Source organism: Haemorhous mexicanus, chromosome 1 (genome assembly GCF_027477595.1).
Source record: "Haemorhous mexicanus isolate bHaeMex1 chromosome 1, bHaeMex1.pri, whole genome shotgun sequence".
In the NCBI taxonomy this organism is placed as follows: Eukaryota; Metazoa; Chordata; class Aves; order Passeriformes; family Fringillidae; genus Haemorhous; species Haemorhous mexicanus.
In genome coordinates, this window is record NC_082341.1 from 124,983,555 (window position 1) to 124,997,570 (window position 14,016).

At 44.4% G+C, this 14,016-nt stretch overlaps 1 protein-coding gene across 1 annotated transcript in view; it reads right to left on the minus strand.

The window, feature by feature from the left end:
- The window catches only part of SLCO5A1 (solute carrier organic anion transporter family member 5A1), a 73,130-nt gene extending 59,660 nt beyond the window's left edge, over positions 1–13,470 (minus strand). Inside the window, exon 1 of the mRNA XM_059861993.1 lies at positions 12,370–13,470. Within this exon, the coding sequence (XP_059717976.1) occupies positions 12,370–13,303 (934 nt within the window). The 5' untranslated portion in view covers positions 13,304–13,470. The remainder of the gene's footprint in view (positions 1–12,369) is intronic.
- Positions 13,471–14,016: the final 546 nt, after the last annotated feature.

Sequence of the window (14,016 nt, forward strand, 5' to 3'; positions counted from 1 at the left end):
CTAAAGAATCTAGGAGATATGAATAACAATTATGTTTATCAAAAAAAAAATCTCAGAGCTGATGGCACAGACTTGTGCTCTATTATTACTTACTTGACAATCCTACATAAGAGGATTACTGTCTATTTTGGCACAATGTATAACAAGAGTACACAGCACATCACCAAGGGGTAGTATCACACCCACACATATTCTTCATGTCAATTCTTCCACATCAGAAAACCACCAGATGTCAGTTCCCTGAGCTCCACACCATTTTGTTACTCAAGTAAATTAGGGGAAAAAAGAAAAAAATAAGTCTTTTTAACAGAAGTGCAACACAGACTAAAATAAAGAGCAGAATTCTTGTATAGTTCCTTGGCCCCCTGCATATAAAAATAATCATGCTGCTCCTCACACTCTCTATGCTGATTCAACAGAAAAGGAGCAGACAACAGTCCTAAGAGCATCCAGCAGCTCTCTGACACAATCAAAAGGGCTGCATCAGCTCTTCTTTTCTAACACTATGCTACTAATTCTCTTAATATCTTCAAAAACTCCATGAAAACTGCAGCAAATCCAGCACTAGAAGGGTTGCTTAGCCCTGCAGTTGTATTTTGGAAAAATCCTAATGCTCAGAAAATAATTAATCTGAGCATCCTATTAAACTAGACAAGGGAAATGTACTACATTCCTGATATACTGCACCATTTTTTCCTGTCAGGCATAAAAGCATTTGGCTCATAGTGTAGGATGCCCACCTGCTAATATAGCAGGCTGTCAAACTCTTCTACCACAACCACTCATCAGTCCTCTCACTGTCACTACCAGTTGCATCTACTCTTCCTAGAGGAACATGGTCAACTTTGGCCTAGCAGTTAGTAAAAGATTTCAGTATGCCAACTTCGGCACAGAGAAGTTATTTCTCACATACCCTGAAACGGCAACACATGACAGATCCCCTCCTCAGCCTCTGTAATACTCAATGTATTTATAAACACACAATATAAATCTGAGAATAAAAACATGGAGTTTTCTTGAAAGCGTGGCACTGCATCAGACACATGGTAAGCTCTTCTTTCAGTAGGATTTAAATTTGGAGTGTGGGGATGCAGGGGATGATGAAGAGGGGAATAAGCATGAAAGGAAGTTAATTATAGATCTATCTGATGACACAGATACTCTTTCACCTTATCCAAATACTTAAAATTTATTATTAGTCATAGAAAGGAGTAATAGCTGCTCTAATGACAGTGTAGGAACTCTTAAAATTATGTTAGTTCATACATCACTCTGTTTTTCTTGGGTTAATTGAATCTCTTATAGAAGATGAGAAGGCATATACGTACCCAAGGCTTCTGACTCACCAGGCTTAAAAGCTCTTTTCAAGTTCTTTCCCATTAGCTGGCCTGGCCAATATTAGTCCATCAGTTTTACCTCATTTCTCATAGAAGGCTGATCTTCTTTTATTTATCACAAATGCATGGGGGCAGTAACCTTAACCACTCTTTGTATTTTGCTTTTCAAGGCCACATGCATCCCTATTGTTCTCTGTGTCCTTGCTTCTGAGTGTCCTAAGCTAGTGCAATTAACCACAAACTCAGTAAGAACAATAAATGACCCCATATAAGCAAAAATCAATTGCTAACAAACATCAAGACAAGAAGCAAAAGCTTATGAGGAGAATCTCTCCATAGGCTGAGTCACAGAGGTACTCCTAAATGCAGAGGACATTCTGAGTAGCGCTCATTTTCCTCCTCCCAGAGGTTCTGGGGAAGCCATGGATAGGAGCAAACACATGGATACTATTGCCTACTTTGCTTCTGCAGTCAAAGAAATTCATATCATCCAGCTCTATCCTCACCATTATAATCACAGTATCATTAAACTGTTCAGTCACTGAGGTCAATGACTATATATAAATTCTATGTATCAAAATAGTGCAATAGCTACTTAGGAACTATAATTTAGAATGCAGCTCTTCATTTAAGCATCAATTCAGTCCTCAGCTATGCTTTTGAAAAATTATTTACAGTATGGCATTTTATTATGACAATGTAGTGCTGAGTTCAGAGTCTTTTTACTCTCATTGTGTAACATGACTAATATTCCTCCAGTAACACAATGCAGGTGTGGTAACAAACTAACAGTTATTTGTTTCAGACAACCCCAAAATCCCACTTCTTTCCCTAGGTCATGACATTAGCAGATGAAACAATTTTTAGAATTCTTATTTTAGGCCAATTATATAACTTACCAGATAAATGCCTACATTGATGTGCATCAGCACTACTATACTGCAGACTCAAAAAGCTCATGTGCTATTTTCTCTTCTGACTATAAAAATTCCCTAGGGACACCTTCACTATTTCTGTCACTAGACAGCTGTACTAAATCAAGTTGATATACATTGCCCATCATATTTACAACAATTACAGATTCTATTATTATGTAACAATTTTTTTACATTTTTTTAACAGGAGGATTATTACTGAAGCTATTTGCATCCTAGAAGGTTACACTCATCATTAAGTCCTTTTTCCCTCACTGGGATGAATTAACAAGCAGAAACATAAACTTAGATTAAAAACTCACAAAATTAAAGACTATTTTGCTACTACTTTTTAAACTCCAGCTACTGAAATGGCAGGCACCAATGAATGGCATGGAGAGGCACTTTGGGCAGAAGTGGAAAATGCTGTTCTGTGAGGAAGAAAATCATGGCAGAAGCAAAACTTCTCTGCATTCCCTGCACTGTCAAAACTCCCCAGCCTTGTTAAGGACTTTCCTGTACTCCACAGACACTTACAGCACTATCTTCAGCCCTTCCTACGGGCTCCAGCTACTGTCCCTGGCAGGTGCCTCCTGACCAGAGTCCATTCTGGCTTGCAACACACGAAAGAGGCACTAACAACCCATGCTGCTGACACTTAACCTCCTCTTCTCCTTCACTTTTCCTGGGGCTTTTCCAGCTGAAAGTTCCCACTTAACCAGCACACACAGGTTATTCTGCTCATGAATTTCACATGGATTTGACCTCTGAGCCTATGAGCTGATTCCTTTGGAACCTTTTATGGAAAAGATAGTGTTTTCAGTTGTTATACAAAGCAAAATCTACTGAGTTAACAGCTAAGCTGAATACAGCAATTTCTCTTCAAGTACAGGGAGAGCTTAACACACAGCAATGTCAGGTAACATCTTCCAGAATATTTCCTTTAGATATTTGTAGATGCAAGTGAGGCTTGCTGGACACATTCTGTTTAAGTAATCACAGGTTAGCAGCCACCACAGCAGAGCTCACAGCTATTTCCCTGTCTACTTTGGATTATCTACAAAAATGCATTACTTGAAATCACTTCTGGGAGGTCAGGTATTCAGATTTTAATCTAATCAGAGAATGAAAAAAGGAGAAGCAGGAACCAAGGTGTGATTGAAAGCACTTCAGAAGCACATCAGCACATTTCAGTGCCTACATGACACCTTAAGCCAACAGCTGTGAAGAAAACCAGGACAAACAGTGGAGTAAACTACAACTTAAGCATAAAATAGCAAATCACAAGGTATCAGAAGATACACTCAGCTAATACATGCATTAGCTGAAATATTCTGACTCTGGAGAATAGCCTAATTAACACAGAAAGAAAATGGTACTATCACAGGGGAACCCTGACAGGATTTAATTTTTGTCATTTTGAAGAAGTTGACTGAAAATAGGTAAATATGGAAAGGCACCAGTAACTTAGAAAAGCTTGCTAAATTCAAAAAACTGAAGAGCTAGTAGCTGATTTCAGAGCAGCTGGATTTTAAGAAAATCACTGCTGAGACACTCTTGAGGATTTCATTCTAATCCAGTAAACATCAAAGATAAAAGGTGCAGAGGGCAACCACCAGATTGAGGTCCCACTGTGCATGGGGCAATGTAAGCAAAGTATTAATGTCAATATAATCAAGGAAAGAAGTGGAAGCACTAAAAAAATAACCTGGCAAGCTGATGAAAAGGAAGCAAGCTGCTGAAAAGAAACCTGTACTAAAAATGGGGAAAATAATCAAAAATGCACAGGAGCATACAATTAGTGGACATGCAGTACTGCTTTGCAAGCACTTCATGTGACACAATTCATCTACCTGCTTGTTCAAATTACAAGGAAAAATATACATGCTTTTTTTTCTGACTGCATCTCCTTCAAACTCACGACAAAATGCAATTCATACCAGAGCATGATGTTTTTCACTGGTGTAAATTTGTCTTTGCTGCCAAGTAAGCTGTTTACTTACATGAGAGTTAATATTTTCTGATTAGATTATTGGGTCTAATGGCAGCATAAAATAACACTCGAATTTCTGTGTCTGCACTTCCTGATTTCTCAGGTAAGAACAAATTCCTTGTAGCAGAAAAGAAGAGCAGTTGAAAGCTCCAGGTTCCTTAGCTCTCTCGTTAATGCTGGCAGTGTCTAAATTTCTGGCCTTGTGACAGCACAACAGATGCCCAAACTGTTCAGCAGCAGAGCAGGACAGAGCCCATACATCTCCACAGTGCTGAGCAGTGATATATTTGTTCCCATCACAGGAAATGTCCTATTTTTTTCTGGGCACTTGAAAGGAGTTGGAGTATAGATTTGGCCAACTCAGGTGAAATCAACCTGCATATGCAGTGCAGAGCTGTCTCTGTCATAAATTTGCTAGCTCTAGCCCATGTGCCCAGATTGTCCAACTGAGTTGAGGTAAAAGGACCATGGTGCTTGAATAAAAGCATGGACACCAGCAATCAGAAAGCCAACAGTTTGCTCCCTCTTCCAACTGTGCCATTTCAGAGCTTTCCCATTACAGCCCTAGTAAGTCCCAGCACCCCTGTAGCTGCTGAGAGGGTTGCAGAGACATCCTTGGATTTGGGAGCTGAAATTCTGACAGCTCTGGTGACAATTCACAGGAAGACAGGTGACCAGCTTGCCCTGCCCTCAAAGTTCATGTGGCACTGCCCCATCCATCAGCAGCCAAGTCAGAGCTAGTGCTTACTTTGACCTTTCAGTCAAGAGTGGCAAAAACTGCCAGAGGGAGCCAGCTGAAATATGTGCCATTTTTGCATGGTGACTTATCAACTGTTTTCAAAATAAATAGGAAAGGCATGTAAAAACAACAAAAAAGGAAAACTGAGCTCATTCTTCACAAGAAACAAGGGTTTTTAAAGTGCTATCAGGGTAAAACAGACTCCATAGGATTAAAACAAGAGCATGAAAGTTTAATACTATTTAGTTAGTTTTCTGTTCTTTTAAAAACTATGCATTAATTCTATTCATCTACTTTAAAAACCTGAATTTTTAGATGCTGGCCTTCAGGATTAAAGAGAAGGCTGAGACTAATTTATAAAATTGCCTGTATTTCCTGCACAACCAAGACAGAAACCCATGTGTCTCTGAATGACAGTACAGAGAAATCCAGCCTCCTCTCTTTAGACTGCATAAGCACTTTCACAGCAATTAAGTCCTCCCAGGTGAGGCAGCCACTGAATGAGAGTTAAGGGAAAATGGATGAAACACAAAGCATCTCTAATCCACCTGCAACAGGAGTAGTTACAGTGACCTTTTAGAAAACAGTCAGGGTATCCAGCAGACAGCTAAAGTTTCCAGCCCCCAGGTAATCAGACACTAGATCCCAAGCCTTCAGTTCCTGGCAAAAGCTACAAACAAGCTGTTACTTAAAGGCCACTTTCATGTCTAGGTTTCCCAGCTGCTCCGGGACCACAGCAGGTGGAGACACTTGTCTGCACAAACCAGCCTTGCCGCAGAGCTTGACAGAGAAGGGAGCCGCTCTCCAAGAAAACACTATTCCCAAGCTCAAGCTGGTGAAAAGGGCACTGTCAACCTCAGAAACAAAATGCTAACCATTCTGACAAATGCTAAGCAAGGGAAACAACTGGGCCTGGGAATTCAGTGAGTTTCAGAACCCGGGATCCAACCCAGGTTTTGTCCTTTAACATAAAGAGAAAGAGAATCAGGAAAGCATGTGCCTAAGTATCTTCTTACTCCTCAGAAGGACAAAGTGCATTTTGCCAGTTACTGGAAGTGATGCTTTGTCAATACAGCTGCTTGTGAACAATGCCATAGCTCATGGCAAGGACACAACTGGAGAGATGCAGAAAACATCCCTAAGGGACATGACACTGGCAGAGCAAGTGAAGAAATATCACTCACGACATTAAATCCTGCAGGCAGAAAACTTCAGAGCAAAGGCTGCCCTCACTCTTTACTGAACTCACTGTTATGTACACATTGCTTAAAAGGACAAAAAAAAACAGCTTCACTAAATGCTTAAGAAAATGATATCCAGGATTACAGTATGAAAAAGAGATATCAGTCCACCTATGGAATAGGAAACTAAAGTGAAGAAGAAAAGTAAAATCTATCTTTCTATTTCCTCAGTTAAAGGACAATAAAACTGCACAGTGCTACTGTAAGCAATTATAAGGAACTGTGCCAGCTGCCTGATCAGCATTTTAACAAAATAAAAGGGATGCTACAGAGTGCCAGAGAAGCAAAATACTGTACCCTCTAAGTGTTAATTCACCAGTGGGAGAAAGCAGTATAATCCATATACACAAAAAGAGGTGCAGCCACTTCACCTGCATCCCAAGATGCTCCCTTCTACCCCCAGCCGAGAGCACAGTGAGCTCCACCTTCTGCTAGTGCTGCCCGGCTGAGTGTACAAACAAAACAAGTGTGTGTTTCACATTTCATGGAATGAGGCTGAGTTGGAAAGGATCCACAAGGGCCATCAAGTCCAACTTGTAGCCCTGCACAGGACCATCCCCAAAAGTCACACCATGTGCCCGAGAGCACGTTCCAAACACTTCTTGAACTCTGTCAAGCAGGGGCTGTGACCACTTCCCTCGGGAGCCTGTTCCAGTGCCCAAACATCCTCTGGGTGAAGAACTTTTTTTTTAATACCCAACCTAAATGTCCTCCAACACAGTATCGGGCAATTTCCTCAGGTCCTGTCACTGGTCACCATAGAGGAGAGATCAGTGCCTTCCGCTCCTCTTCCCTCACAAGGAAGTTGTAGACTGCAATGATGTCTCCCCTCAGCCTCCTCTTCTCCAGGCTTAACAGACCAAGTGACCTCAGCCACTTCTCATACAGCTTCCCCTCAAGGCCCTTCACCATTTTCATTGCCCTCCTCTGGATGCTCTCTAATAGTTTAATGTCTTTTTTAAATCATAGTACCCAACACTGCACACAGTGTTCAAGGTGAAGCTGCCCCACCGCAGAGCAGAGGGGGACAATCCCCTCCTTTGCTGGACTGTGCCAGATGCACGCCAGGTTTGCACAAAAACAGACTGCTGATGGATCAAGTCTCAGTGCTTGCCTCTGCATAAAACAAGATGTGGCCATCTCTCAGATAAAGCAAGATCAAGTATTTGAGAAATAAGCTCTGCACACTTCCCCTTTACAAGCAATAGAGCAAGCAATAAAAAGTACTGGTGAACACTGGTGAGGCCCTTTTACCTCAATTTTTGATTCCAAAAATCTTCCTTCTCACAAGCATGCTGTAAAAATAAACACATTATTTCTGTAGGGTTTACCAACTATAGGAATCAATGCTGAGAAAACCCTGTAGGAAACTAGCCTTTTTGGTTATCAGGAAGCAGGATGCATATTCCAAAAGCAAATCAAAAGTGGTCATAAGCTGACTGGTGAGAATAAAATTAAATGCTGGTCAGCTGTTTCCCTACTTCTAGATGGTCTGTTTTGCTCAGCTAGAAAGTTGATACTGACTCAGAAAACCTCAATGACCTTGTAGCATCCACATAAAGGACTTGATGCCCCCAGTGGGGCTCCAGTTCCTGTCTCCCGGGGACATCCATAACCCCAGAAGCAGCCAGACCAAAATGGATCAGTGGCACAAAAATCCAGTGCTTCCTGTGCCAATATCCAAGCAATGTCACATGACAGAGATCTGGCTTGTCTGGCAGCTGGGCTATGCCCTGGGACCCAGCAAGCAGAGGTGGTGGGTTTCTGATGTGAAGCTACCCCTCCTGCCCTCTTCTTTCAAGTGGGATGTGGATCTAAAGGTAGATTTAACTACAAGTATAATAAATACAATCATCATACATCCATATATAAAGATTTAAGGGAAGCCTGTAACAAAGACATGAAGGGTAAATATAGAGAACTGTATATCCACCTGTAAAACACTGGTAAGGAGTATTTTCCAGACAAAATACAGTCACAGTGAAGTGGTTTATCTAATGCTAGAAACAGCAACCCACACAAACAATCCTCATGAAAACAAAGAAGGATTCCAAAATATTTTTGAAACTTGTATAAATATTTTTTTTCTAGGTTATGAAATTACTTTACTTCCCTGGCTTTCAGCCATAATCTGTACCAAGCCCATTTGCACAGGTTTATCCAATTTTTCAGCCATTTTCCCATAAAACCTTTATCTTTGCATTTTGTAATTACAGTTTGTTCCAAAACCTAGGGACAGTCTGCATGAAATTAAACTGAGACACTTTTCTCATATCATATCCTAACCAGCCTACAGTATTCTGGAAACTGAAATAAAACATCCTTAGCACAATGACCAATTTGTTCACTAGTCATTTTGGGGGGTACTGGTAAAAGCCATTCCTGAATGCTAGAATATTTTCATTCCTGCAATATTTCTGTAAAACTTGATACTGAGTATGTGTGAATTTTTAGGGTAAATTCATTTTTTATAACAATATTCACTTGCAAAAAAAGAAAAGTATTTAAAAGTTTTTCAGCCACTATTAAAACTTCTAAGTGCCACACTTAATTTTAAAGAACTGCTTTTTAAAGTCCTGATATAATACAAGGTAAACTCACATTCAAGACAAACTGTTGGATCCCTACAAAAAAACCCCAGTGTTTAGAAAAATCACAGTGTTTTAAGTGCTAGAATTTGACTAGTAGCAGAAGCACCATCAAAAGTACAAAACAAAACTCAGGAAGTCAAATTCAACTTCAAATTGAATTGCAATTAATTTAATTGGATAAATACTTAAAAGAACCTGCACACATCAGCCAGCTGACAACAGACACATCACAGCACAGCTGAGCACAGAAGGGAGAGACTTATGAGAAGATAAAGACCACTTAGTGACTGCCCAGTTTTTACACATTGTGCAACTTCCCTTTTGGATTATCTGTGATTAAGGGAACCGGTTCTTACATTTCCTAGGCACCTGTTACAATCATAACTTGTTTTCAAGCCTGATGTCATACATTTCTCAAAGTTAGCATCACAGCATCGAAGTATCGTCAAGTTTAAGGGATGGCAGAACCCGGAGGTGACACTGCTTCCGGGTGAAGGAAGAAACATCCCACACACTGAGAGCTCACACACTGCTATGCAGGAGCCCAAATACACATCCCTTCTTGGCACCTTTGTCCTACTAAAAACAACACAGCACCTTGTAAACTGGCACTGTGCCATTCTGACAGATGGACTTAAATGTAGGCAGCCAAGAGACTACGTATAAGCATCAAATATGTTTTTTGAGAGGAGGACTTCCAGTCAGGAATGTTAAAACAGCTGTCCACATTGAGCTTGCATGCCTACACTTAAGAGGATCTGCTATCACCACTCGAGCCCTGAGCTGGATTAACTTGGAAAATAAATAAGATAGCTTCCACAGCCACATAAGGTGAGTTTTTGCAGAATCAGGATTAGTGATACTCAAGGGGGGCTTTACTGACTTCTCTTAGTGGGCACACTTGCAGGGTCAAAAAGCTCATCCATTCTCATATATTTATCTTCCTCTGGAAGAAAAACATAGAATGCAATATCAGCATGACTATGAACAAACATGTGAGTGACCTTCCATTTAGTGTTAGAGAATACTTTTTTTATTAATTAGCTGTCCTCACTCAAACATATGTATCTGTGTGACTGGGACCTGTTTCCCTGGGCTTTCATCTCTTTTTAAAACCTCAATTGCCACTGGCCTACTCCAAGACGTTTTGTTAGCCCATGCCTCCACACAGAGATACATTTTACATTTTGGCATCACTTGCATAGTTTCCCCCAGTAATAGAATCACACCACCTGGAGAACCAGGCACTGCATAACACAGGACATGAGGTGGCAGGCCTGCAGAGCCATGCCCAGGCCACTTCTATCCTATCCCTGCACCTGGCTGAGCTGTCTGCTGCCCACAAATGCCTCTCCTCAAGGACATTCAACATTCCAAACCACTGAGAAGATCCAACAAAAATATGTTTGCTCACAACAACATGCCAAACAGCATTCTTTTTCTTTCTCCCCCAAAAACTCTGATTTTACTCCTGCCCCTCAAAAAGTCACTGGCCTGGTATCTCAAGTGAGGCAAATACTTAAACATTAACAACTTAAATCTTTCCTCAGAACTCCACACTATTTAAAAAACATAACACCAATATTTCCAACAGCAGACAACATTGCTTCTAGCCCTGAGTGGCTCCAAGACTGAATGGAGGTGCTAGTACATTTTATTAAATGAACACTTTGTGCTCATTTTAATTCTCCCTGTGGTCACAATCAAATCACAGGCATAAATTTTTCACATACACTGTAGCTGGGTGTACTCATCTTTGTTCTCTTGAATCACTAAAAATGAACTTCGACCACAAGGGTCCTCTAGTATAGATCAAAGCTGCCTTCAGTGTCTGGCAGCCACAGGGTCACATGGAGTCTACCCAGCTGCTGGTGCCTTTTACCTTTGTTAACTTCGCTGCAATTAAAGTTACCTGAGTCATTTCATTACTATTTCCTGTGCTAGAGGCGCATCAGTGGTAGGCATCATTTCTCCTGCACAGTTAGGATTTCCCCCCATTGACCTTGCCTTCCCCTTTGTTGAAGAAAGATTTCCGCCTCTCTCACCGTTCACCTCTTTTACCCTTCATTCCTCACCTACGGCATTTCCTTTTCTTTTTTCGTTTTTGAGGACTGTGTGAGATCACCTACTTGCAAAAGTTCCAAACTATAATTTAGTAACCTCAGTAACGAGATGCTTTGTTTTTTCATGCTGCCAATAAAGTCAATACTAGGTTAATCTTAATTTCCATACCACTTGACCTTTCTCAGAGACAGGCAAAGGGAGGGAAAAAACACTTTGTCAAATACTTCATCATGCAGATTAGCAATGCAGTGAATACCTCTTCCTCCTTCCAAAAACCTGCAGTGCCCCAGGCTTTTTCAAGACACTGTGCACAGACTGTGCATGGCTTTAAAATGGTTCAGAGAACAGTCAAACTGCCAAAGAACAGGTCAAAAGGAATAAAAACACTGATCCAAATCACTACTTCTGTTCAGTAAAGTAGTTATATACATACACACACACTCTGCAAGTCTCTGTGTCTGTGTCTGTCTGTGTGTGTAACTTCCACATAACTTCCTTAAATGTGTGGCTAACAAGCAATTATCTCCATGGCTATCATAAAGCCAAAGAAAACTGAACTGCAAATGGTAATGCTGAGTATCCAAAACCCCTTCACAGCTCTCTCAATTCCCTAAGTGCCTCTCCTTATTTGAAAAGAATGTGAAGGGTACATGAGGTTCATTTCTTATAGAAGCATCTAAGGTGCTAATGCTAAGTCAGGGACCAGTTAATCTTCTTACACATTACACAAACTATCACGATCAAACTCCAATAAAGTTTAGTACCCAGTTATCTGAGACACCCTTTCTTCCCACCATTGCACAACTATCAAGAAGAGCTGTCTGTACCTGCTGAAAAATGTATGCCAGATTGGACACAAGTAATTTCACTGCGCTCCTTGAGCTGCCCTAACCAAACTCAACCCTGAAGGTTTTACATGCTGGTTTATCAGTGAGTTTTTAACTCTGAGATGCCAGATGATGTACCAATGACAGCAAAAATCCATTGCTAGCTCAAGGCAAATGAATGCTGGAAAAGTAAAACGAAGCATGCCAAAACTCTCTCAAAGTGCTTATTGAGCATTAACATTATAGAGACTTTAGGCTAAAGGCACAGCACCAGAATTTAGAAATGCAAAGCTTCTGTGTTAGCAGAAAGAAACTTGAAAGTGCAGGGCAAATTTTGACACTGCTTTCTGAAAAAGTCACCAGCTACTGCCAAGTGCTGAAACGCATTAGAGACGACAACTTTCTCTGCTGTTGTATTACCCGTGCAAGAGCGTGTGAGTACAACTGCTTTTAGGCACACTGCATTAGCTTCACCCGTTACTGTTATTCACCATGCCACAAAAGGTTTTAAAATAGGAGAGCATGAATTTTACTTCAAAAGGTCATTTGAGAAGGAAAACTTAGCACAGATGTTGTTCAGCAGCACTAAGGCAGAAGTACCTGTAACTGGCCCCTCGGAGATCTGGGGTTCAGCAAAGTACCCAGGTACTTAAGTTGCCTTACCTAGGTAAAGCGAGGCGTTTTCTTTCTTGACATTGTCATCTAAGTAGGTTGGTCCCAAGGTATAGATGGGTGTCGAGCCCATGCCAATGAGGATTTGGGCACAAATGAATAAAGCTACATAGAGAGAGTGGTCGTTTCCACCGGTGTCCTTGATGCAGGCCGATGAGTCCCACTGCTCTTTGGCAGTGCCATTGCCGGCCACGCACAAGCCCTCGTTACTGACGGAGGAGTTCAGTTCCTGGATCTGGTACGGCGGAGAGATGAAGTGAGGTAAGGAGAAGAGCGCAGCGCCCAGGGCGATGAAAAGCCCCCCTACGGCCAGCCAGAGCGGCCTCCGCCCGCGACCCCCGAAGTAGCTGATGAAGACCACCACCACCAGGCTCCCGATGTCGAAGCAGCTGACCAGCAGCCCCGACTCCGAGCTCTTGAGGCTGTATCTCCGCTCGATGGTGGTGATGACGCTGCTCAAGTAGCCGGAGACCATGAGGGACTGGATGAAGGTCAGGAAGCACATGCACACCAGGAAGAAGCGCGAGTCCGCCAGCACTGCCCGCAGGCACGCTCTGCCCGGGGGGCCCGCCAGCAGCAGCGCCGGCGGCGGCGGAGGCAGCAGCAGCGGGGGGCCCAGGGATACCCCTCGACCGGGCGCCGCCGGCTGGCTGCCCTCCGTCTTCCAGGGGAAGCTCCCGCTGCCGCTGGCGGCGGCGGGGAGCCGGCCAGCCTCGGCGACGGCGGCGGCGCCCTCGCCCCGCTCGGCCTCGGGAGCGGGTCCCTCGGCGGGGCTCGGCCGGCCGCCGCCGCCCCCCCCGGCCGCCAGGGGGGAGCCGAGCGCGGGCAAACTGCGGCACCGCGGCGCCTCCGCCCGGCCCCCCGCCGCCGCCGCCGGCCGCTCCGCCCCGGGGAGCCGCTGCTCCGGGGACCCCGCCGAGGCCATGCTGGGTCCGGCGGCGGCCTCACAGGAGCCCGGCCGGCTCCATCGCTGCTGTGCGTCGAGTCCGCTGAGGGGCCCGGCGAGAGCGCAGCATAGCGAGGAGGGGAGGAGGAAGGGGAGGGGGGTGGCCCTAGCCGCGGCCGCCGGCCGCCCCGCCGCACGTGTCAGCCAAACTCCTTTGTGGCTCCATCCACCCTCAGTCTCGCTCGAGGGGCCGCCCGCCCGCCGGGGCGCCCGCGCTGCCGGCGGCTCCCGCTCCCCGTCGCCGCATGCCCGCGGCGCCGCGCTCAGCAGCCGCCCGCCGGGGCCCCGCGGACAGCCTGCCCGCCGCGGGGCAGCGCCGCCCGCTCCGCCGCCCGCATCCTCCTCTCTCCTCGCCGCCGACGCCGGTGACGGAGCTCCGGGGGGTTGCTGCCGATCTGCGGGGCGGAGAGCAAGCACGGAAGGTCAGCGGCGCCGGCCACAGCGGCCCCGTTCCTCCCCGCCGCCCCGGCCTCTGCCCGCCCGACCCCGCGGTCTGCGCTGAGCTCCGGGCAGCGCCTTCGTCCCCGCGGGGGCTGGATCACGGCAGCGCCCCGGGGACCGCGCGTCCTTGGGGACGGCACATGAATTTACATAAGAGCTGGGGCGGCCTCGGCCAGAGCGCGACCCTTTTATTTGGCGCCGGATGCGACAGCCAAAGGTCGCCGTGCCAAGCCTTTTATTTTCTAGCCTAA